The 26,697-nt window shown below is 42.3% G+C and overlaps 1 protein-coding gene across 2 annotated transcripts in view; it reads left to right on the forward strand.

Moving 5' to 3' along the window:
* The window catches only part of LOC138851933 (probable phosphoserine aminotransferase), a 28,252-nt gene extending 4,398 nt beyond the window's left edge, over positions 1-23,854 (forward strand). The window contains exons 2-9 of one of the 2 annotated variants that reach the window (XM_070081490.1): positions 9,883-10,013; positions 10,102-10,217; positions 11,795-11,956; positions 12,705-12,802; positions 15,330-15,499; positions 17,220-17,372; positions 21,039-21,152; positions 22,830-23,854. In XM_070081490.1, the coding sequence (XP_069937591.1) occupies positions 9,883-10,013; positions 10,102-10,217; positions 11,795-11,956; positions 12,705-12,802; positions 15,330-15,499; positions 17,220-17,372; positions 21,039-21,152; positions 22,830-22,935 (1,050 nt within the window). In that variant the 3' untranslated portion in view covers positions 22,936-23,854. The remainder of the gene's footprint in view (positions 1-9,882; positions 10,014-10,101; positions 10,218-11,794; positions 11,957-12,704; positions 12,803-15,329; positions 15,500-17,219; positions 17,373-21,038; positions 21,153-22,829) is intronic. The other variant, XM_070081491.1, reaches the window with a different exon arrangement.
* Positions 23,855-26,697: the final 2,843 nt, after the last annotated feature.

Genomic DNA, 26,697 nt, shown 5'->3' on the forward strand with positions numbered 1-26,697 from the left:
CATTGGGGTGTGTTATGGTACATCATATTTTTTAGATCTGCGAGATCTGCCTTAGGAGATGGGTCTAGGTCAGCATTTCTTAATAGCAGAGGGTACAAGGCCACAACCCAGGTCATCAGCAATTCTTACCAGCACTTAACAACTGGACACTGGCTGGAGCAGTACACAAGTTGGCTGAGGAGAAAACTTGTTCTCTTCTAAACACTTCTCTCTGTGCGAGACTGCGTCTGAGACCACATTCTTGCACCAACATAAATATATATTCAAAATTCGACCTTGCATATTTTTTTGTCAGATGCATTGCGGCTAGGTTTTTTTTTGTGGATTGCTTACTTTTTTTTTAAGGTGGAGTACCATGGTACTGGCGAATGGCTCTTAGATACATGGTATCGAGTTATCCTCCCCTTCATTAAATCAAACTTGATTATGGCACTCTCTCCAGTGAGTAGTATAGTGGTATGAACCAGTTAGGGCTGTGAGTGTTGCCAGATCCCATGACAGGTGAAGGGGTCAAGGATGGTGCATCATGTTAACAATGAAGGAAGATTATTTTTAGCTTAAAAAAAAAAAAGGCGCAGAGTATAAAATAAAGTTATTGTGTATGCCTCTTCAAGGGGGGCTCCTTGGCATGGTGAAGAGGCTCTTGGTCTGAGGAATTAGACCTATCGGTCTTCTTCCTCAGACCGAACCTAATTACCCCCCAATCTCCCCTCCCCTATCCCATCCTCCCCATCCCCCCCTTTTTCCTTTCCTCCTCCTCCTCCCCACTCCTCCCTTTTGCCCTTCCTCTTTTTGTCCTTTGGGATTTCTCCCACAGGCGCGCTAGTTCCTAGGTAGGGGAAAGGACACCGGGGTCCATCCCATTCCGTTGAGGTTTCTTGGCGGTGGCGTAGTTTGCCGTGGAATCTGGATTGCCTAGGGATGTCCCGATCCCTCTCCGGTATCCCGGAGTAGCTTTGGGTGTCTTTTGGGCGACGGGTGTATCTCTGGAAGCCACCTTTCGGATTCCGGGGGTGGTGGCTGAAGGAGGTATGCTTTGTGGCGGATATCCGGCCGCCCTCTCTTTTGTCCACCGAGGTAGCTCGGCAGATGTGAGGTTGCTATCCCAGATTGCTGGTTTACTGGCATGAAGGGTAGGGTATGGCACGGGTTCCATGCTGCATCTGCGCTACTAGCGGTGTCGAGTCCTCTTGGGCGCGGAGGGAGATTTCTGGCCCTTTCATTCCTCCTAGGAACTATCCCTCCCCGGTCCCCCCTTTTTTTTTCTTTTTTTTATTTTTATTTTCTTTTCTTCTTTCTTTTTTTTTCTTAAAAACAAAAAGAAAGAAGTAATCTAACCATGGCAGCCCTAGTCCATGAACCTGGTACCCCCGGGCCCCTTCTTGATACCGCACCCCGTTCTGACCCCGCCTCGTCTTTGGACCACTCTTCAGACATTCCTCATGCCTCTGTACCTATTGCCGGTGCTGTTTCCTCACCCGCTTCAGGTACTGAGGCCTCGACTGACTCCTTCGATTTATCAGACCTTCGCTCTCCTCTGACTATGCTTCCGGCCTCTCCCTCTACGGTGCGGCAATTTTCAAATCGCCGACCCGTTCCACGTCGGACCAACTCTGGTCCCACGCCTAAACGTCAACGACAATTACCTGCTGATGATACTTCTCCACCTTCACCTTCTCGTTCTTCTCAGAAACGATCGACACGTCCTTCACTACCTTTCCACGCTCAGTTTCAGACTGAACAGTGGACTAAATTCTTCACTTTACGACCAACTTCCTCTACTGCCTATCTTTCTGACCATAGTATTGGCAAGGCACTCCTACGCCATGTTGGTAAAGATATTTCTTTTCATGCTCTTAAGAGCGGTACGCGCATCATTACCGTACAGAATGCTACCCAGGCTCGTGAGCTCTCTCGTCTTTCCCATATAGATACTGTTCCTGTCACCCTTGAAAAACATCATTCCCTCAATTCTTGTAGTGGTACCGTTATTCTGCCCCATACCATAGTTCAACAAAATTTCCAGACATGTGGCACCGACATTCTAGAACAGCTGGAACTCCAAGATCTCCCAATCCTCAAGGTAGACACTTACGTTCTTCCTGCCCGTGGGCGGAGACGATACCCTAGCAATGTGGCTCGTTTAACTTTTGACAGCCGAGAACTCCCATCCTCAGTTTATATAGCAGGACATCGGTTACAAGTTCGAAAGGTGATCCCTACACCACAACAGTGTAGAAATTGCTGGCGATTTGGCCATCCAGCGAAATATTGCAGATCTATCGCCGAATGCCCAGTCTGTGGTGCCGATGACCATTCTAATACGTCTTGCAATCGATCTCCCTCTTGCCTTAACTGTCATGAGGCTCACCCTTCGTACTCTCGCCGTTGTCAGGTCTATTTAAACGAGCGGGAAATCCGTTACCTCAAAGAGACAGAAGGTCTCCCTTATGCCATGGCAGTTTCTCATCTCCGCCTCCAAGGGAGACTCCCACGTGTTTCTTATTCCCGTGTTTCAAAACGTCCCCCCACTTCTGGTATCCCATCTTCTACACCCACCTCTGTGGTTACCTCTCCCATAATCACTCCTGTATCTAATCCTTTTGCTGTCCTCGGCTCAGACGTCCCTACTTCAACGCCTCAGTCTAATCTCGCTTCTTCGAGTTCTCTCTTACAAGCCTCAGTATCGACGAGACCTCGTACGACACCTCTTCCCAATCGTCCCTCTACTTCTCAAAAGTCAAAAAAAAGGTCCGGTAACACCTCCTACCCATCTTCCACCTCCTCATTTTACCCTCCCTGTCTCTGTCCCTAGTTCTTCCCCTCTCACTGGCTCAGTTACAAGTGCAGAGGTTCACCCTCCTCCTCGTAATGTACCTTCCTCCCCTGTTCCCTCCCAAGTTTCTTCCTCTTCTGCCACCTCCCAGGTTCCTGTCTCTTCTGTCCCCTGCCACGCTTCTCCAGTTCCCTCCACCCTTTCGCCCCCCCCTACCTTGGTACAGTCCAATACAGTTCCAATCTTTACTCATCCTCCCCCTACCATTCCCAATATTGTCTCCCATACGACATCTCTGAATTCCGAAACACTTGAAGCAATCTCTGAATATATTGCAGAGACCAAACCATCAATGGACACTGATCCACCTTCCGCTCTTTCTCTCTCCTCTGCTCCATCTGCGCAACTCCTTTCTTCACAGCGCACCGTTCCTTCGCTGCTTGAACATTTTCCACTGCCTCCGCATGTGGACTTTTCTAACCCTTCTAGTCCGTAGGAACCCTTACCTGCGGATTTCAAGTATCTTTATCATTGCCAATCATGGCCTTTTTACAGTGGAATATACGCGGCCTCAGGGGTAATCGGGGTGAGCTTCAGATGTTACTCTCCCAGTTTGCCCCTGTTGGTGTTTGCTTACAGGAACCAAAATTACACTCTGCTGTTATTTCTCACATCTCAGGCTATAATTTATTGTATTCTTCAGATCCTTTTCCTGATGGGACCTTTAATGAAAGTGCCCTTCTTCTCCGCACTGATATTCCGTACCATCAGCTATTTGTTCATACTTCGCTGCATTACACAGCAGCCCGTATCCACTTACATAGGTGGTATACGCTCTGTTCTTTATATCTCTCTCCTTCTCGGGCATTATCTATTCCGGATTTTGCCTTCCTTGTTTCGTCATTACCGCCACCGATTCTGTTACTTGGTGATTTTAATGCCCACCATTTCCTCTGGGGAGGGTCTCACTGTGATTCCCGAGGAATTCAGTTAGAGGCTTTTCTTGCCACCCACCCCCTCCATGTTTTAAATACAGGTACTCACACCCATTTTGATCCTCGGACTCATACTCTCTCTTGCATCGATCTCTCAGTTTGCTCTTCCTCCACCGCATTAGACTTTACTTGGTCTGTTCTCCCGGACTTACATGACAGTGATCATTTCCCAATCATTCTTACTTCCCCTTCATATTCGCCACCTCTTCGCACCCCACGCTGGCAATTTAATCGGGCAAATTGGAACCTTTACTCACACCTGACTGTTTTTAAAGAGGTTCCTTCTTCGTCCTCCATCGATGAGCTTTTACACCTCTTCTCGTCCTCCGTTTTCACCGCAGCTTCTCATTCTATACCCCAAACTTCGGGCAGGCATTCTCAGAAATGCGTGCCTTGGTGGTCTCCTGCTTGTGCTCGTGCAGTACGTTTGAAACGCGCTGCATGGGGCAGGTACCGGTACAATAGAACCACAGAGCGACTCCTTGATTTTAAACAGAAGCGTGCGATCGCTCGCCGTGTCATCCGTGACGCTAAACGCACTTGCTGGCGAGATTATGTCTCCACCATCACCTCTGCTTCCTCTATGAGTGCAGTCTGGAAAAAAGTACGAAAACTGAGTGGTAAATATTCTCCTGACCCGGCTCCTGTTCTGCGGGTTGCCGGTGTTGATATAGCAAACCCACTAGATGTTGCCAATGAAATTGGCAATCATCTGGTCCGTATTTCTCAGGGACTCCATCTATGCCCCTCATTTCTTTCCTCAAAGTCTGCCAGAGAGTTAGCACCCTTGGACTTTTCTTCTCTCAGAGAAGAACAGTATAATGTGCCTTTTACACTTCAAGAACTGGAGGCAACACTCTCAGCTTGTCGATCATCGGCAGCTGGGCCCGACGACATTCATATTCGTATGCTACAACATTTACATCAGTCAGCCCTTGCAGTCCTATTACGCCTTTACAATCTTATTTGGTCACAAGGAGTTCTTCCACAGCTGTGGAAATCCGCCATTGTTCTCCCTTTCCGCAAACCAGGCACTATGGGACATGAAACCTCCCACTATCGTCCCATTGCTCTTACCAGTGCAGTTTGCAAAGTAATGGAACGTCTAGTAAATAGACGTTTAGTGTGGTATTTAGAGACACACAACAGTCTCTCCACTCGTCAATATGGCTTTCGTAAGGGACGTTCTACCATAGACCCCTTACTGCGCTTGGATACGTATGTTCGTAATGCCTTTGCGAATAACCACTCAGTTATTGCCATATTTTTTGACCTTGAGAAGGCATATGACACAACTTGGAGGTATAATATTTTAGCCCAAGCCCACTCCTTAGGCCTTCGAGGCAATCTACCATCCTTCCTTAAGAACTTTTTAACTGACAGGCATTTCCGTGTTCGGGTTAATAATGTGCTCTCCCCGGACTTTATCCAAGCTGAAGGTGTCCCCCAGGGATGTGTTCTGAGCACAACACTTTTTCTCCTTGCTATTAATGATTTGGCCTCTAGTCTTCCATCAAATATTTGGTCATCACTCTATGTTGATGACTTCGCTATTGCCTGTGCAGGCGCTGACTGTCACCTCCTTACAGTTTCTCTCCAGCATGCAGTCGACCGTGTTTCCAATTGGGCCACCACACATGGGTTTAAATTTTCCAGCACTAAAACCCACCAAATCACTTTCACTAGACGCTCTGTCATCTCCGATCATCCTTTGTACCTCTATGGCTCACGTATCCCTGAACGTGATACAGTCAAGTTTCTGGGCCTCCTCTTTGATCGTAGGTTATCCTGGAAACCTCACATTACCTCTCTGAAGGCAACTTGTCACAGCCGGCTGAAACTTCTTAAAACCCTTGCTCATCTTTCGTGGGGAGCTGATCGTCGAACCCTCCTTCACCTACATTCCACCCTTATTTTATCGAAACTTGATTATGGTGACCAGATCTATTCAGCGGCATCTCCTACTACTCTCTCTAGCCTTAACCCCATTCATCACCAAGGATTACGTTTATGCCTTGGTGCTTTTCGCTCTTCCCCTGTCGAAAGCCTCTATGCAGAAGCGAACGTTCCATCCTTATCCGATCGCCGTGATGCCCATTGCCTGCGCTACTATGTACGCTCTCATGATCTCCGCAATCCTTCCATTTATAGAATGGTCACTGATATTAGTAGACATTCTTTATTTGTTCGCCGCCCCTGCTTACTCCGTCCCTTCTCTCTTCGCCTTCATTCGCTCTTGTCTTCTCTTCAACTACCACCTTTCTATGTACATGTAGCATCTCACTTTTCCCTACCCCCCTGGGAAGTTCCAGCTGTTCGAGTCTGTTCTTTCTCCCTCCCTTGCTCGAAAGCCCAACTGTCTACGGTCGCTTCCCGCTCTCTTTTTCTTGACCACTTTCACTCTCATTCTCATGCCATTGCTGTGTACACAGATGGCTCTAAGTCTTCTGACGGCGTAGGATTCGCAGCAGTGTTTCCGGACAGCGTCGTACAAGGGCATTTACTATCTTCAGCTAGTATTTTTACTGCTGAATTATATGCCATCCTTACAGCACTTATCCGTATTGCATCTATGCCTGTGTCATCATTTGTGGTTGTCTCGGACTCCCTTAGTGCTTTACAGGCTATACAAAAATTTGATACACCTCACCCCTTAGTCCTCCGTATCCAACTTTGGCTACGCCGCATCTTTACTAAGCATAAAGATATTGTTTTTTGTTGGGTCCCTGGTCATGTTGACGTACAGGGCAATGAACAGGCAGACACTGCTGCGCGGTCAGCAGTACATGACCTACCAGTTTCTTATAGAGGTATTCCATGTACGGACTATTTTGCTGTAATATCTTCCCACCTTCACACCCGTTGGCAACAACGTTGGTCTACTATGCTCGGCAACAAACTTCAGTCTATTAAACCGAGTATAGGTTACTGGCCGTCTTCTTATCACCAGTGTCGAGGTTGGGAGACTACTCTCTCCCGTCTTCGCATTGGCCATACTCGTCTTACTCATGGATATCTCATGGAGAGGCGTCTTGCTCCTCTCTGTGAGAATTGCCAAGCTCCATTATCAGTCAGCCACATTCTGTTGGACTGCCCACTTTATCAACGAGCACGCAGAATTTACCTCTGTCGTCGTCTTCGCCCCGCTGCTCTCTCTTTACCTTCCCTTCTCGCTGATGGACCCACCTTTCATCCGGACTCTCTCATTGACTTTTTGACAACGACTGACTTACTTCACAAATTCTGATACTTTCAGCCCTTTCTACTTGAATCTCTTGCTACCCTCTACCCCCGTACTATCCCCTGCCCCGCTGTTTTCTGTAACCTGCTGATCATCCCCCCTCCCTTCTGCCATCCAATTCCCTTGCTTCCTTCCCTACCCTGCAGCGCTGTATAGCCCTTGTGGCTTAGCGCTTCTTTTTGATTATAATAATAATAATGTGACAGTAAATGATAACAAAGATAATTATTATTTATCAATGTTACATAGACAAGTAGGAATTTGGGACACCTAGGTTGCAAAAAATGTCCCCCTTCGATACCTACCACTGTCATAACCACAAGTTGCTCTGGACCTATTAATTAAATGAAATATACATACACCAGGAATACTGGTAAATATATAAATTTGTGGACTGTATATTAAAAATAAATGGTTATATATATACACAATTACATAACAGAAGGAAAATATATCTTAATATCACTCAACAATTTGACTGGATATTAAGTTGCATCATACTCAGAAAAACCTCACTAACTAAATTTATGAAAACACTGGCCAGAATTATACACAAATCTAGAGAGCTTATCTGAGGTTCCTGGAGCTGTCTTGTCCAGTCGTCTGATATCTCAAGTTATGCAGGAATGCACATCCACCAATTTCGCCTCCTATTTGAGAGGTGTCAACACAATTTTAACCTCTAGAGCACGAAAAATTCTTCCCATTACACCAACGTTGTATCCAATTCAAAACCAAGATGGCGAGTCTTGTCTGCGCAGACGCAGGCTTTCCGTTTTCTATGACATAAATATTATTAAATACAGTATGGCCATCTATTTACATATAAATACTGAATTTCTGGAAAATATATACAGTATTTTCCACAGCAGTAATGACAGGAAATGCACTGCGATGGATTAGGGAATAGCACTAACATCCCATATCATAAAAATCTTTGAAAGGGTCCTAAGAAGCAAGATCGCCGCCCATCTAGATACCCATCAATTAGACAACCCAGGGCAACATAGGTTTAGAGCAGGTTGCTCCTGTCTCTCAGCTACTAGATCACTACGACAAGGTCCTACATACACTAGAAGACAAAGAATGCAGATGTAATATATACAGACTTTGCAAAAGCCTTCGACAAGTGTGACCATGGCGTAATAGTGCACAAAATGCGTGCTAAAGGAATAACAGGAAAAGTTGGTAGATGGATCTATAATTTCCTCACAAACAGAACACAGAGTAGTAGTCAACAGAGTAAAGTCTGAGGCGGCTACAGTGAAAAGCTCTGTTCCACAAGGCACAGTACTCGCTCCCATCTTGTTCCTCATCCTCATATTTGACATAGACAAGGATGTCAGCCACAGCACCGTGTCTTCCTTTGCAGATGACACCAGAGTCTGCATGACAGTGTCTTCCATTGCAGACACTGCAAGGCTCCAGGCGGACATCAACCAAATCTTTCAGTGGGCTGCAGAAAACAATATGAAGTTCAACGATGAGAAATTTCAATTACTCCGATATGGTAAACATGAGGAAATTAAAACTTCATCAGAGTACAAAACAAATTCCTTCCACAAAATTGAGCGAAAAACCAACGTCAAAGACCTGGGAGTGATCATGTCGGAGGATCTCGCCTTCAAGGACCATAACATTGTATCAATCGCATCTGCTAGAAAAATGACAGGCTGGATAATGAGAACCTTCAAAACTAGGTATGCCAAGCCCATGATGACACTCTTCAGGTCGCTTGTTCTATCTAGGCTGGAATATTGCTGCACACTAACAGCACCTTTCAAGGCAGGTGAAATTGCTGACCTAGAAAATGTACAGAGAACCTTCACGGCGCGCAAAACGGAGATAAAACACCTCAATTACTGGGAGCGCTTGAAGTTCCTGAACCTGTACTCCCTGGAACGCAGGTGGGAGAGATACATGGTTATATACACCTGGAAAATCCTAGAGAGACTAGTACCGAACTTGCACACGAAAATCACTCACAACGAAAGCAAAAGACTCGGCAGACGATGCAACATCCCCCCAATGAAAAGCAGGGGTGTCACTAGCACGTTAAGAGACAATACAATAAGGGTCAGGGGCCCGAGACTGTTCAACTACCTCCCAGCATACATAAGGGGGATTACCAATAGACCCCTGGCTGTCTTCAAGCAGGCACTGGACAAGCACCTAAAGTCGGTACCTGACCAGCCGGGCTGTGGCTCGTACGTTGGATTGCGTGCAGCCAGCAGTAACAGCCTGGTTGATCAGGCTGTGATCCACCAGGAGGCCTGGTCACAGACCGGGCCGCGGGGGCGTTGACCCCCGGAACTCTCTCCAGGTAAACTCCAGGTAAATACCTGACAGGAAGGAAACGAGTGATGGTACGTGACGAGATATCGGTGGGTTCTTGTGACGAGCGGGGTTCCACAAGGGTCAGTCCTAGGGGTTCTGTTTCTAGTATATGTGAATGACATGACTGAAGGGATAAATTCAGGTGTTTTGTTTGCAGACGATGTGAAGCTAATGCGGAGAATTCAAGCGGATGAGTATCAGGTAGGACTACAAAGGGATCCGGACAGGCTGCAAGCCTGGTCTGACAAATGTCTCCTGTAGTTTAACACCAGCAAGTGCAAAGTCATGAAGTTTGGGGAAGCTCAGAGAAGACTGCAGATGGAGCACATGAGAATTTCAGTGAGGAAGGGTAAATTCAAAAATTTATTTCTTTGCATAGTATACAATATGTAGTTACGTGTAGTAAAACTGTTAAGCACAAAGAAAGCCACTAGCAAATGGGATTAAGTCGAGCGTATGAGAGAATCGCATGTACCACTACAAGGCAATGTTACATGTACTGCTGCAAGACTAATAATTATGTATTGTTGCAGGTGCTTGCACAGGTGCAAGAACAACTGATAAACTTCGATACCACTGGCGTCAGCATCATGGAACTTTCTCACCGATCTAAGGATTTTGCAAAGTTCATGGATAAAACCGAGGCTGTTGTCAGAGATTTGCTGTAAGTACTTGTTAAACAGGGTAAACCTTAAAGTTCAGCCACAGGATCTAAATGTTCCTTAAAAACACGTATTTACGAAAACCCACAGGTGTGTACCAGACAACTATCGTGTGCTCTTCATGCAAGGTGGCGGATCAGGACAGTTTGCTGCAGTCCCTCTCAACCTCATCTCCAGGACGGGCAAAGCAGATTACATAGTTACCGGTGAGTAGCAATGGGAGGGATAGAAAGATAAACAGACATAATTGGGGTAAAGAGGGAAGAAAATGGGAAGAGAAAGATTTATAGAAAGAGGGAGGGAGAGAAATGAGGAAGAGAGGTGCCAGTAAATGAAGGGAAGAGGAAGGAAAACATGTAGTGAGATATCTAATTAATAGCAATTCCCTGGACAGGATATGAGAATGGTGAAAGGGGTGTCTTTCACATTTATGTACACTCATTCATCATAAAGTTGATTAGCTGGAAACTCTTGAACAATGCAGGTGAATTAACATTCACACACACAACTGGGGAGAACTCTGGCACATCTAAAACAGATTACACTTACTGCTATAGTTGTACCTCGCAGACAAGTGGGACAGTGGGTCCCTGCACTGTTCCTGTTCTGTCTACCAACGAGCACAGATTTACCGCCGACGTCGTCACTGCTCCTCTAACACTATTAACTTTATCTTCCCTCCTTGCTGACAGTCCCCACCTTTACTCAGACTCCCTCTCTGACTTTTTGACAGCAATCGATTTATTACACAAACTTTGATAATACTTCCTTTAGCTCTCACAGCCCTTCTTAACTATACACCTGTTATCCTCTCCACCCTTGTTTATAATATGACCCTACATCGCCCCCTGCCCTGCAGAGCTGTATGACCCTAATGGGTCATAATGTCCCCTCCTTCGATGCCCACATTCTGTTCCCCAAACACTCACACCTGGATCTTAAATTATTTGAACATAGTTCTTGAAATTATTCAACAAAATACTTCAAGCTAGTACACTGCTTGCGTTATTAAATTTGGTTGCGGACCCTGTGTATGTAAAGAAAAAATTATTGTACCTGACAATGTTAAGTAATTGTTGGTCCACTGGTTTAATTGATTATACACACCAGTCATATTACATAAAATAATAAAATTATGCGAGTGTACATAAAAGACACCCAACTATTACTTGGACTTTACATCTTAACGTCTCCCTATAGGCAGACAATTAATATTGGTCAATAAATAGTTAATTACCTGTTGTGTGAGAATTAAAACACACTGGGAGGCGAAAGCTATTACCATCCATTGCGGCGGTCAATTCTCCATCCGTTAACACAGCGTCTCATTTTCTATTATCAGCATTAATCTGACACTTGCACTATGCATCTGTATTATTCCCGATGTGCCACACATCAACTTATTTCATAGTACCAAATTTATGCTGATATTTCTGTAAGCTTCGATTATGTCTGATTAATTACAACATTGATTAAACCAACGTACATATTACGCCATCACCTGACTTCCAACCCTCAATGTTTTCGTACACAATACATCTCTTTTTAATTCAATAACACTTCCAGGTGTGCAATACATTGTCATTATTCGAATATTAATTTCTTTTTGGCATAACTGCTTTACTTAGCTGATTACCATAAGAGTAAATTATAAGGGATGATGTTTCTTTTGTGGCTGAACATCAGTCACATAAACACTACATTATATCAGAATTTTACAAGCATCAAAGACAGCCAGCTTTGAGAGCATGTTCAGAATAAATGATAAACATAATACATACAGGGTCGTGGTCATCCAAGGCAGCGAAGGAGGCTGCCAAGTACGGGAAAGTCAACTATGTGGTGGCCAAGACTGAGCGCTACATTGGTGTCCCTGACAGGTCCAGTTGGACCTTTGACCCTGATGCCTCTTACGTCTATTATTGTGCCAACGAGACCATTGAAGGTGTGTGCCAAAAAAAAAAAAATTTGTGCCCTTTCAAACCCAGATAATTGGGCAACATTTGTTTAATTTGGGGGAGGGGGTAAAGGAGGTTTTGTTTGGAGGGGCCTAGACCTCCAGTAAGAATGCGTAGGCAAATGATTGATTTTATGTGCTGTTGGAGTGAGCAAGGTAACATTTACGAAGAGATTCTGGGAAACCGGTTAGCCGGACTTGTATCCTGGAGGTGGGAAGTGCAGCCCTACGCAGTTTTTGAACTACTGTAAGGGTAATTGAGAAGACCTACAGTATTTTTTTAATGCTGTAAATTAAAGAAAAAATGTTATTTGGAGAAAAGACATTAAAATGCGTCATTTTTCAAATCTTTCTAAATTTATTTGAGAATAACCAATGTTCATTATCAATAAATAATCTTAATTATCTTGTAAGATATACTGTGCTAGAGGAGTTGTAATACCTTACCTAGTTGCAATAATGTAATCTTATCAAAATATCTGATTACAATATTAAAGATTCCAGTAAAGTATATTTGTTAATGCCTGTAAAAACATGCACCCTTCCTTCCCAAAACTGGACTTTTTTTTTTTTTCAAGGCTACAGTTTGGTGGCTACTACAGTCCTATTTATCTCGTCGAGTTTCAAGGTATTGTCAGGAAATTATCATTGGCAAAAAAAAAAGTTACACTCTTAAGAATATACCTGAATTTGCATATTTCTTCTTCATATATGACTCCCAGTTTTCCCATGGCAGGTGTGGAATTCCATGACGTGCCCGAGGTGCCCAAGGGAGTGCCCCTTGTATGTGATATGTCTTCAAATTACTTCAGCAAGCCTGTTGATGTGTCTAAGGTATGCTGCAAAAACTAGACTCTTAGCATATACAGTACAGGTATTTATGTGTACTATACAGTATGTAGTTTATATTATCTATTTTAGATACAGAAAGTTTTTTGTTAGATTAGTTGTGAATTGAAGCCTTAATGATTCGTGCAGTACATTATGTACATCCTAAAATTAACAAACTGACTAAAGGCTCCATGTTTGTGATTAGGCAGTATAGTACATACAGATTAATTTTGTATATCTGATTTAAAAATCCTTTTATTGATGGTACAATATACACTACTGACAAGGTGATGAATATGATAACACTTGGGTATCTATATTGCTAAACTATTTCGCCTGCACAGAGTAAAGTCCGAGGCAGCTACGGTGAAAAGCTCTGTTCCACAAGGCATAGTACTCGCTCCCATCTTGTTCCTCATCCTTATATCCGACATAGACAAGGATGTCAGCCACAGCACCGTGTCTTCCTTTGCAGATGACACCCGAATCTGCATGACAGTGTCTTCCATTGCAGACACTGCAAAGCTCCAGGCAGACATCAACCAAATCTTTCAGTGGGCTGCAGAAAACAATATGAAGTTCAACGATGAGAAATTTCAATTACTCAGATATGGTAAACATGAGGAAATTAAATCTTCATCAGAGTACAAAACAAATTCTGGCCACAAAATAGAGCGAAACACCAACGTCAAAGACCTGGGAGTGATCATGTCGGAGGATCTCACCTTCAAGGACCATAACATTGTATCAATCGCATCTGCTAGAAAAATGACAGGATGGATAATGAGAACCTTCAAAACTAGGGAGGCCAAGCCCATGATGACACTCTTCAGGTCACTTGTTCTATCTAGGCTGGAATATTGCTGCACACTAACAGCACCTTTCAAGGCAGGTGAAATTGCCGACCTAGAAAATGTACAGAGAACTTTCACGGCGCGCATAACGGAGATAAAACACCTCAATTATTGGGAGCGCTTGAGGTTCCTAAACCTGTATTCCCTGGAACGCAGGAGGGAGAGATACATGATTATATACACCTGGAAAATCCTAGAGGGACTAGTACCGAACTTGCACACGAAAATCACTCATTACGAAAGCAAAAGACTTGGCAGACGATGCACCATCCCCCCAATGAAAAGCAGGGGTGTCACTAGCACGTTAAGAGACCATACAATAAGTGTCAGGGGCCCGAGACTGTTCAACTGCCTCCCAGCACACATAAGGGGGATTACCAACAGACCCCTGGCAGTCTTCAAGCTGGCACTGGACAAGCACCTAAAGTCAGTTCCGGATCAGCCGGGCTGTGGCTCGTATGTTGGTTTGCGTGCAGCCAGCAGCAACAGCCTGGTTGATCAGGCTCTGATCCACCAGGAGGCCTGGTCTCAGACCGGGCCGCGGGGGCGTTGACCCCCGGAACTCTCTCCAGGTAAACTCCAGGTAAACTCCAGCACATCAGGCTTCTTCAGTCGACTACAGAAAGCAGTCAGTCACCCTCAGTGTTACTGACCCCTCAAACTGAGGGTGACACTGATAGCACCTAACTACTACTACTACTGCTTCCTGTACTCGTCTAGTTGTGGTTGCAGGGGTCGAGTCATAGCTCCTGGCCCCGCCTCTTCAATGGCTGCTACTGGGTCACTTCCTGCTCCATGAGCTTTATCATTCCTCTTCTTAAAGCTATGTGAGGATCCTGCCTCCACTACATCACTTCCCAGACTATTCCACTTCCTGACAACTCTGTAACTGAAGAAATACTTCCTAACATCCCTTGAGTCATCACTTGAGTCTTCAACTTCCAACTGTGACCCCTTGTTGCCCTGTCCCATTTCTTGAACATGACTGAAGAAGCCTGTAGTGCACACAAAACATTTCAGCAGTATAGATACCCAAGCATTTCTAGTGTCTTGTTCACTATTTATTTATTTATTTATTTATTTGAACATGATACAGTGAAGTACAAAGGAATACAGTTATTACAGTGCAACATACCAAAGCCCCTTGTATGCAGAGCATTGCGGGCAGGCTTAAAATTAACTTAAGAATAACTAAGCAATGATATATTCAGTGGTAAAAACATTATTGTAAACAGATAACAATTTAGCACAAATGAGTATTACAAAGACAGGTCATATGGTCATTTACTGTTGCTGAGCATTCAGTAGAATGGAGTATTCTGTTAGGTAATGTAATTACTATAAAAAAAAAACTTGTAAGCAACATTCAAATTACATGACACCTTCAAAAGATTGGTTAGCTTATTGCCTAAAGTTGCATGTCTTAATTTTTATAAACCTTGTAGTTGTATAGCAAAAATAAGCTGTTATTATTGTGAATTTGCTTTGTATAATCACATGTTATTAAAAATTAATAAGTCATAGATTCATAAAATGGAGAAAAATTAAAAAAACACCTTGTTTGCAATCTTTAGCCAGCATCTAGTATATATGATTAAAGTGCAGTGCTGTATTAAATAAACACTGCAGTTTAAGTAATACAAATTGTATTGTAAATGTATGTTTATTTTTTTCAGTATGGACTTATTTATGGAGGAGCTCAGAAAAACATAGGCTGTGCAGGTGTAACACTTGTTATTATCAGGGAAGATCTACTGGGAAAGCCACAACCTATATGCCCAACTATTTTGGATTACACCATTATGTCAAAGAATAAATCGCTCTACAATACTCCACCTTCATTTGCGTAAGTCAAGACTAAAAGTTGAAATATTTTTTTTATCATTGTAGGTTTATTATGTTACTGTAGGGTAATACATGACAGTTTGGAAGAAATTGCGCTCTCAAAAGAAAAAAATTGACCATCAGGGGATTGCCTAACTTAGAATACATCATGTATTTTTCCATTTCCTCGTATTTATTTAAATACCCTTTGATGTCTATTGCTGTAATGTGACTGCAGATTATTCAGTGTAACCATAATAATGTCTTGACTCTGTTGAAAGCAATGGATAATGAAATGGTTCTAGCGATTTGTCATACGAAACCAAATCCTTAACTTAAATCTTGAATTAATTTCTGCTGTTTCAGTAATAACCTTTACCTGATTAGATAAGCCGTAGTCTTTAAAGGCTTTGTAGAAAAAGTTAGATGCCTGGCTGCATACAGTGGTTGCCACAAAATTATATTCACTTGCCCTTGTGAAAATTTTTTTTTTTTTTGATTTCTAACATTTTCAAAATTTGATGCAAAAAGGTTTGAACATCGAATTTCTCATTTTTCTGAATTCGTTCTGGCCCATATGTTCCCTTCTACCCACGTTCAGGATAAATCGTGCACCTTTATATCGGTCACATATTGCTTTCTAATCTTATTCTTAAGGCAGAATACCATGATGAGCAGGAGTAATCTTTGTTATAGCACAAGAGCCATGATATGATTATTTTAGTAAGTAAGCGCCGTATCTGCCTATACGTATTGGAATTTTAACTTCCGTATTAAATTTAATACATATTCGCAATTAGTTCACATGAAATGCAAAAGCTAACAAATGTTTCTAGACATTCACCAAGGTATTGAAAAAGGATCCTCATCATACATTACAGTAAAAATATTAACTCTTTAAGTTTTGTTTTTGATCCAAATAGTATTGCTTCATTTTCCAAAGATGCAGAGAAAGTTTGCTGTCTATACAATTCTAGTTTAAACAATAACATGATAGCTCTGTTCTTTGAATTTTCAGTCTACCTGATACTAAAAGGGCTCTATCATCAGCATACAGTACGAGTTTACATTTGGCACTAATTGGTCTAGCCACTAAGTGGATGGGTGACCACATGGACACTGTCAAAGGACCTCAGTTGGCCAGATTTCCTGTTCAAGACAAGCACCTGCATACTTTAAATACTATGATCTTGTTAGTTATTTTATTAATAATTATGTTTAGTACATACTTGTTATGAATAGCAAAGCCTTGATTTAACAGATTTTGGATTTGACAAAATCCGTTTCCAGATAACAACCAGAAACGGACAGTTCATTAAATTCAGAAATGTCCGTTATTGTTATGGCCCCCTGGGTAAACTGCTTTTTTTATTTTTCAGACTGTTGGCTTTAATGGACACACCCTTTTCTCTCCTTTAGTTTATTAAATGTCCAAAGTCTAAATAGTGGACAAAAATCCTTAAACAGAATCCATAAAGGAAAAAAAAATCCATTGTTTCTAAAATTGTCCATTATTGTTGCAGTTCACTGGGTAAATTGACCAGAATTCCATCATTGCTATGGTCTTAGAAATAAAATTGAACAGTCAACATTACCAGATAGCCTCTACCCATTAGTCCTTTCAACTGAATTTTCACTGTAGTAATACAACTACTACTAATAATAATCTTTAATGAGGTGTCCCTTCTTCTGAATTTATAGAGAATTATAAACTTCATAACATCTAAATTATTATATTTCAGAATTCATGTGCTTGGAGAGGTGTTAGCTTGGGTGAAAAAGGAAGGTGGCATGGCGGAGATGGAGAGACGATCAGTACAAAAGAGCAAAATGATCTATACCATCATAGACAACTCTAGTGGCTTCTACAGTAACAACATACAGCCTAGAAGTAGGTCAGTCAACATTTTATTCATCTTTTGTTTTACACTGGCCTTATTTTAATTCCTATTTTGTAGATTATAATACTAATTGTTATATGTCAGGTGAATTGTAACCTTTTGATGCATATGCATTCAGTAGTCTTTAAACTTAATTATACTCTAGCACTAAGGATAAACACAAAAGTATAGATCTTTAAATGTTATACAGTTTACTTTAAACCATATTTTAGGTTTTGATAGTGCACAAGAGAATTGCAGCAGTTAATAGGCTTAAATTAAACCTGAAAAATTATGATGTACTTTAGATTCAGTTAACTAAAGGGAGTCTACTACGTGAGGCTTTAATTAGGAGGCCAAGGTGTTTACCTGGAGAGAGTTCCGGGGGTCAACGCCCCCGCGGCCCGGTCTGTGACCAGGCCGCCTGGTGGATCAGAGCCTGATCAACCAGGCTGTTACTGCTGGCTGCACGCAAACCAACGTATGAGCCACAGCCCAGCTGGTCAGGTACCGACTTTAGGTGCTTGTCCAGTGCCAGCTTGAAGACTGCCAGGGGTCTGTTGGTAATCCCCCTTATGTATGCTGGGAGGCAGTTGAAACAGTCTCGGGCCCCTGACACTTATTGTATGGTCTCTTAACGTGCTAGTGACACCCCTGCTTTTCATTGGGGGGATGTTGCATCGTCTTTTGCTTTCGTAGTGAGTGATTTTCATGTGCAAGTACGGTACTAGTCCCTCTAGGATTTTCCAGGTGTATATGATCATGTATCTCTCCCGCCTGCATTCCAGGGAATACAGGTTCAGGAGCCTCAAGCACTCCCAGTAATTGAGGTGTTTTATCTCCGTTATGCGCGCCGTGAAGGTTCTCTGTACATTTTCTAGGTCAGCAATTTCACCTGCCTTGAAAGGTGCTGTTAGTGTGCAGCAATATTCTAGCCTAGATAGGAAAAGTGACCTGAAGAGTGTCATCATGGGCTTGGCATCCCTAGTTTTGAAGGTTCTCATTATCCATCCTGTCATTTTTCTAGCAGATGCGATTGATACAATGTTATGGTCCTTGAAGGTGAGATCCTCCGACATGATCACTCCCAGGTCTTTGACGTTGGTTTTTCGCTCTATTTTGTGGCCAGAATTTGTTTTGTACTCTGATGAAGATTTAATTTCCTCGTGTTTACCATATCTGAGTAATTGAAATTTCTCATCATTGAACTTCATATTGTTTTCTGCAGCCCACTCAGAGATTTGGTTGAGGTCCGCCTGGAGCCTTGCAGTGTCTGCAATGGAAGACACTGTCATGCAGATTCGGGTGTCATCTGCAAAGGAAGACACGGTGCTGTGGCTGACATCCTTGTCTATGTCAGATATGAGGATGAGGACCAAGATGGGAGCGAGTACTGTGCCTTGTGGAACAGAGCTTTTCACCGTAGCTGCCTCGGACTTTACTCTGTTGACTACTACTCTTTGTGTTCTGTTTGTGAGGAAATTATAGATCCATCGACCAACTTTTCCTGTTATCCCTTTAGCACGCATTTTGTGCGCTATTACACCATGGTCACACTTGTCGAAGGCTTTTGCAAAGTCTGTATATATTACATCTGCATTCCTTGTCTTCTAGTGCATCTAGGACCTTGTCATAGTGATCCAATAGTTGAGACAGACAGGAGCGACCTGTTCTAAACCCATGTTGCCCTGGGTTGTGTAATTGATGGGTTTCTAGATGGGTGGTGATCTTTCTTCTTAGGACCCTTTCAAAGATTTTTATGATATGGGATGTTAGTGCTATCGGTCTGTAGTTCTTTGCTATTGCTTTACTGTCCCCTTTGTGGAGTGGGGCTATGTCTGTTGTTTTTAGTAACTGTGGGACAACCCCCATGTCCATGCTCCCTCTCCATAGGATGGTAAAAGCTCGTGATAGGGGCTTCTTGCAGTTCTTGATGAACACCAGAGTTCCATGAGTCTGGCCCTGGGGCAGAGTGCATGGGCATGTCATTTATTGCCTGTTTGAAGTCATTTGGCATCAGGATAACATCAGATAGGCTTGTGTTAACCAAATTCTGTGGCTCTCTCATAAAAAATTCATTTTGATCTTCGACTCTCAGTCTGGTTAGCGGCTTGCTAAAAACTGAGTCATATTGGGACTTGAGTAGCTCACTTATTTCCTTGATGTCATCTATGTAGGACCCTTCTTGTTTAAGTAGGGGCCCAATACTGGACGTTGTTCTCAACTTTGATTTGGCGTAGGAGAAGAAATACTTTGGGTTTCTTTCGATTTCATTTATGGCTTTTAGTTCTTCCTGCGATTCCTGACTCCTATAAGATTCCTTTAGCTTAAGTTCGATGCTTGCTATTTCTCTGACCAGTGACTCCCTACGCATTTCAGATATATTGACCTCTTTTAGCCGCTCTGTTATTCTTTTCCGTCGCCTGTAAAGGGAGTGCCTGTCTCTTTCTATTTTATATCTACTCCTCCTTTTTCTTAGAGGAATAAGCCTTGTGCATACATCGAGTGCCACCGAGTTAATCTGTTCTAGGCATAAGTTGGGGTCTGTGTTGCTTAGTCTATCTTCCCAGCTTATATCGGTTAGGACTTGGTTTACTTGGTCCCACTTTGTTTTTGTTATTGAAGTTGAATTTGGTGAATGCTCCCTCGTGACTAATCTCATTATTTCGGTCTGGGGCTCCGCGCATACATGTCTGAACCTCAATTATGTTGTGATCTGAGTATATTGTTTTTGATATGGTGACATTTCGTATCAGATCATCATTGTTAGTGAAGATGAGGTCTAGTGTATTCTCCAGTCTAGTAAGCTCTATTATTTGCTGGTTTAAATTGAATTTTGTGCAGAGATTTAAAAGCTCGTGTGTGTGTGTGTGTGTGTGTGTGAGCTCTCATCAGAGCTGCCTCCTGGTGTTATTACTGCAACAACATTATTTGCTATATTCCTCCATTTTAGGTGCCTTAAGTTGAAATCCCCCAGGAGCAAGATGTTGGGGGCAGGAGCTGGCAGATTTTCCAGACAGTGGTCAATTTTTAACAGCTGTTCCTGGAATTGCTGGGATGTTGCATCCGGAGGCTTGTAGACTACCACAATGACTAGGTTTTGGTTCTCGATCTTTACTGCTAAAACTTCCACTACATCATTTGAGGCATTAAGCAGTTCTGTGCAAACAAGTGACTGAAGTGTTGAAGAGAGAGGGAATATTTTAAGTTGTTAAATGTACAATAGGCCTAGGTAATAATAGTATATGTGGGATTTTGGTATTCTTGTTTTTTCAAGGACTTCACAAGCACACCAGGGTGTAAATGTAACAACAATGATGAAGAAATATTAAAGTTTATATTCTCAAGAGAACCAGTATGATCATCAGGATCATAAGCTCTAGAATAAAGATGTTATTTCAACTTAGACTTGAAAGTATGAACAGATTCCTGACTGTGTTAACAGACACTGGTAACAGGTTAAACAATCAAGAAGCTACATAAAAGGCTTTTTCTTCAAATGATTCCTTCCCAACAGCACAAAGCTTCATAAATCCAATAGGGTCCGTGGCAATTTGCAGAAGCATTCCCAAGCCCGGTGTTGATGAAATTAATTTAAAAATTCTTTGTTTGGGTGTTGCTTTGTGTAATACTTTTATACTCGTGTATACTGTTAACTTAATTTTTTTTTTTCTGCATCAGATCCTACATGAATGTGGTGTTCCGTGTAGGTGAAGGTGGTGGTAATGAGGAGCTAGAGAAGAAGTTCTTGGAGAAGGCAGCCCACCAAGGTCTTCTCTCACTCAAGGGCCACAGGTAACTTCTACCAACACTTCATTGCCACACCTACTTTATGCCATAGCTTCTCCTAGGTGCTTCGTGACTTTTCATGTTTCTTCTTGCTTAAAAAGAAAACTTGTGTTTAGTATTGTTATTATTAGAGATGTATCTTCATGTCTTTAATGTTTAGTAGTAATCAATTAAAAAAAATTTACACAAATTTTTGTTTGCTATAGTACTACTTACTGTATTTCCACTTTTCTTTCAACAAATTGACCGTGTCCCACCAAAGCAGGGTAGCCCAAAAAGAAAAACAAAAGTTTCTTTTTTTAACTTTAGTATTGTATACAGGAGAAGGGGTTACTAGTCCCTCGCTCCTGACTTCCGCTTCTCGTGGGGAATATTTTGTGAAAAACTGTAATGGTGATCATTTAGTTATTTAGATAACATACTGGTACATAGTCTGTTAAGACACTCTTGCACCAAGAGTTGTGTTGATAGCATTGAATGCACAAGAGTTTGGATCAAACACTTATAAGAATCTCATTAAGGATTCTGTCCAGTAACCTAAAGATATTCCTAATGTTTAAGAAAGTCACATACTTGATCAAATGGGTAACTTTGTTAATACTCTGATAGTCATCCACAAAAGAAGTTAGTCTGTTAGGTCTTGATTGCCACAGCTTGCTGTGAAACTTTAAAAATGCTTTCCTCCATCAGGTTTATAACATTTGTAATGAATCAGATATTGCTGCATACATAGAACCATCAAAATCTTTTAACAGTAAGTGGTACATCTATCCTTTCATCTGTTTGTCCATTCAAGGGAAGGATGCAGAGCTGTGTTCCTTTAAGCTCTATTAATAAACTAAATGGTACTTTATTTTTTAGCAGGTTGTGTAGACACAACTACCTACATACAGTACAGTATTGTACCTGTATTTAAAATTATAGTTCAGTCAAACACAAAGCAGTAAAGTCAGTTTTCAGAATTGCATTTTGAACTGATGCTGCTTGCATTTGGTGTACTGAGTATTTTTGTACCAAGATTTTGATCCTAGGTATGAAACTCTTAGTTATATAAACTGGAATTATGCTTTCCAAGTTTCTGGGAGATACATGAATTTGTCTGCCCAAAATGCACTGCATGCTAGTGGTTTTCTTTTGTGCCTAACAGTATTTTATTACATGTAATCTACATAACCTGTATGCTGCAGAATTTTTTTTTTTTTTTTATTAGCACACTGGCCGATTCCCACCAAGGCAGGGTGGCCCGAAAAAGAAAAACTCACCATCATTCACTCCAACACTGTCTTGCCAGAAGGGTGCTTTATACTACAGTTTTTAAACCACAATATTAACACCCCTCCTTCAGAGTGCAGGCACTGTACTTCCCATCTCCAGGACTCAAGTCCGGCCTGCCGGTTTCCCTGAATCCCTTCATAAATGTTACTTTGCTCACATTCCAACAGCACGTCAAGTATTAAAAACCATTTGTCTCCATTCACTCCTATCAAACACGCTCACGCATGCCCGCTGGAAGTCCAAGCCCCTCGCACACAAAACCTCCTTTACCCCCTCCCTCCAGAAAAATATTATCATTATTAATTCTATGCTTGTCACTAGGTGGAGCTTTTACAGATATTTTCTGCTTCCTTAATCTAAAGTAATGTCAGTCTCATTTCAGATAATATTACTAGATTCTTTCGACAGATCCGTGGGTGGGATCCGCGCATCTCTGTACAATGCCATCACCATTGATGACACTCAACGGCTGGCAAACTTCATGAAGAACTTCAGGGAGGAGAACAAAATCTAACACTGTTTAGTTTTCTTGTATATTTCTGAGTACTGTATTTGCTCATACTATATAAAAAAATTTTCAAATGTATGCTTTTTACCTTTATATTTGTAGGGTTCATGCAATTGGTGCAAGCTATTTACAACTATTTTGTTTTTAGACTGGAGTGCAGAAACCCTGGACAGTCCTAGGGATGGGTGATAAGGAGGAGATGGAGGGAAGGGTGTACGAATCAAGGATAAAAAGGAAGAGAAAGAGTAAAAGTATGGAAAATGAAGAGAAAAGATGACAGGACTATTATGAGACATTAAACCTGTGAACACAGAGGTTGTTGAAGAATGTCTTTACTTTTCTTGGTATAAATGCCAAGGGTATGCTGAAGTATCAGTATCAGTATCAGTGGGTATCAGCCCAAAACTGGGTATAGGCAAAATTTTTGGTATTGTCCTATCCTTGATAAAGGCATCATTGCCATTTCATCATTTATTGAAGTACAGCATGTATTTACATGAAAGTTTTTGCATTAATTGTTAATGCTTATATTCTCTTGGTACAGCCTCCAGAGAAGGGGTAAGAGGGGTAGAATGAAAGGAGTGGAGGATGGGAAAGGTAAGGAATGAAATGAATGGAGGGCAGGAGGGGTGAGGAAGAGGAAAAATGAAGAAAAGGAGGCAATAAAAGGTGTGAATGGTAAATGATAAATATTTTGTTGGGAAAATTTGAAAAACAGAACTAAAATAAACAATATAATTATCTTAAATAAAAAAAGAAATAAAAGTATAATTACTACTGTTGACTGGTGTAAAATTATCAGAAATTTTATAGGTTTATAAAAAACATATTTGTATAAAGGCTGGTTATAAATTTAATCTGTAGACATGATATTTTTTACATAATTATGGCTGAAGTATCATTTTAAAAATAAAAGTTATATTAGGGATGATTATGACTGGTCTCTGGGTTAGTTGTCAGGAGTACCAAGTGACTTGCTAGTTTGTTTTGCAGTTGGTGTTGCGAGGCACTCGCTTGAACTTGGCAGTGTTGACCATGTGTTGTCTGAGCCTTGCCCTGCAGCCTGCCACCAGTTTGCCCCGTGGGCGTGGAGAGCGGGTCATAACCCACGCCCACTCTGCCCGCAACCCAGGGAATTCTGCGCAGGAGTAGAGGCAGGCGACGTTGGTGTAGTCTGTCCACACCACCCACACATTCAATGGAGGCACTGTCACCACACACAGGCAGGAAAAGAGAAACGATAACATGAGAACAGATCACTACTACATGTAATGGCCCATACTAGGCATATCTAACTCACAGCCAGCCCATCCCAAGGAATTTGATTCAGTGGTCCTGGCTGATAATACTGAAGTGATGATAATAGTCTAGGATAAGCTGAACATTTACCACCCATGGTATTGTAACTTCAGGAATGTTATTTATGTGAAGCACTAAACCATGTGGGTAGTTCAGTTCTAAGTGGCATAAAAAGAAAATAAATGTTAATAAATGGTTATGCAGTGGTACCTAGACTTTTGAGTTTAATTTGTTCCATGACCGAGCTCATAACTCAATTTGCTCTTGATATCAAATCAATTTTCCTCGTTGAAATTAAATGAAATGCCCCCAAAATCCACCCCAATTATTTTTGTTATGGGTTTTTAAATAAAAATGTATTTATAAATAAGAAATACTGTATACTCCACCAACCATCTCTACTCCACCCACCACCATCTCTACTCCATCCACCACCATCTCTACTCCACCCACCACCATCTCTGCTCCACCCACCACCATCTCTACTTCACCCACCACCTTCACTACTTCACCCACCACCATCTCTCCTCCACCCACCACCCTCACTGCTCCACCCACCACCCTCACTGCTCCACCCACCACCCTCACTACTCCACCCACCACTGTCTCTACTCCACCCACCACCGTCACTACTCCACCCACCACTATCAGCAAAAAATCGACAAAACGATGGCTTATAACTCGGAAAACTCGTAAGCTGGGGCACTCGTAAGTCAAGGTACCACTGTATAGTTATGTACTAACCTACACAACTTTGGTTGTGGAGGACATTTAGCTGGGAAAATTCATATAACCACAGAGTATTTTTTAACTATTAACCTGACACGAGTGGTATTAACTTTTGGCTGTTACGTGTCTTGCATCCCTGCCTATCTCAACATTCATAGTAGTATCAGATTCCTTTAGTGCTGTACAGGCTAGCCCCCAAAAATTTCTTATCCCCTCATTCTTCATGTACAACTTTGGTTATGCTGCATTTCTGGTAAAAATAGACATCGTTTTCTCCTGGGACCCTTGACATGTGGATGTTTGGGGCAGTGAGCAGGTGTACTCTGCTGTGAGGTCAGATGTTCATGACCACCTGATTTCATATACAGTATGGCTATTCCATTCTCGGATCATTTTGCAGTAATCTCTAGACAACTTTGCAGCCGTTGGCAACAACAGTGGTCTGAGTTGATCCATAACAAATTGTATTCTGTTGAACCTTGCTTGGGCTTCTAGTCTTACCATTGCTGTCGTGTTGGGTAGCTTATACTCTACCGCCCATGTATCGGACACACACGTCTCACTCGTGGGTACCTCGTGAAAAAGTACTCGGCACTGCTGTGAGAATTGTCGAGTTTCATTATCAGTTCACCATCTCTTAATAGACTGTCCTATATCAGTGTGCATACAGAATTTACCTCCAGCGTTTTCACCGATCTAACACTATCTGATTTCTTCGCCAACAATCCCACTTCAGACGCAGACTGCCTGTTTGTTTTTTGTCAGCGACGGCTTTATTACACTATCTTTGATTATATTTTCCCTTTAGCACTGCCCACTACCCTGACTGACTTGCACACTCCTAACCCTCAGTGGTCTCTGATGTTCACATTTCATCTTTAGCACATCCAGCCCTGCAGTGCTGTATGACTCTTGTGGGTTTAGTGCTGAGTTTTGACTGTAATAATTGCATGAATCAAACATATGAAGACCTTTTGCCTAAGTAGAGATCCTGAATGAAACAAATCAAATACGTATCAGTATTGGCAAACATAGCAAACTGTAAAAGTTACTACTAGTATTAGTTATTAGTACAGAACCTGTAATCAACTTATTCCTACTTCTGCATTTTTTTTTTGTTCTACCTCTTAGTTCCCTTATTCAAACTGTTGTATCTCGATCTTCTCTAAGCTTTTAAACCTCTTCAAGGGGGGCTCCTTGGCGTGGTGAAGAGGCTCTTGGTCTGAGGAATTAGACCTGTCGGTCTCCTTCCTCAGACCAAACCTAATTACCCCCCAATCCCCCCCTTCCCTATCCCATCCTCCCCTTTTCCCTTTCCTCCTCCCCCTCCCTTCTGCCCTTCCTCTTTTTGGCCTTTGGGATTTTTCCCACAGGCGCGCTAGTTCCTAGGTAGGGGAAAGGGTACCGGGGTCTATCCCATTCCGTTGAGGTTCTTGGCAGTGGCGTAGTTTGCCGTGGAATCTGGATCGCCTGGGGATGTCCCGATCCCTCTCTGGTATTCCGGAGAGTGGCCTTGGGTGTCTTTCGGGCGACGGGTGTATCTCTGGAAGCCACCTTTCGGATTCCGGGGGTGGTGGCCGAAGGAGGTATGCTTTGTGGCGGATATCCGGCCACCCTCTCTTTTGTCCACTGAGGTAGCTCAGCAGATGTGAGGTTGCTATCCTGGATTGCTGGTTTACTGGCATGATGGGTAGGGTATGGCACGGGTTCCATGCTGCATCTACGCTACTTGCGGTGCTG

This window comes from Cherax quadricarinatus, unplaced genomic scaffold, assembly GCF_038502225.1.
Source record: "Cherax quadricarinatus isolate ZL_2023a unplaced genomic scaffold, ASM3850222v1 Contig2875, whole genome shotgun sequence".
NCBI classification, from domain to species: Eukaryota; Metazoa; Arthropoda; class Malacostraca; order Decapoda; family Parastacidae; genus Cherax; species Cherax quadricarinatus.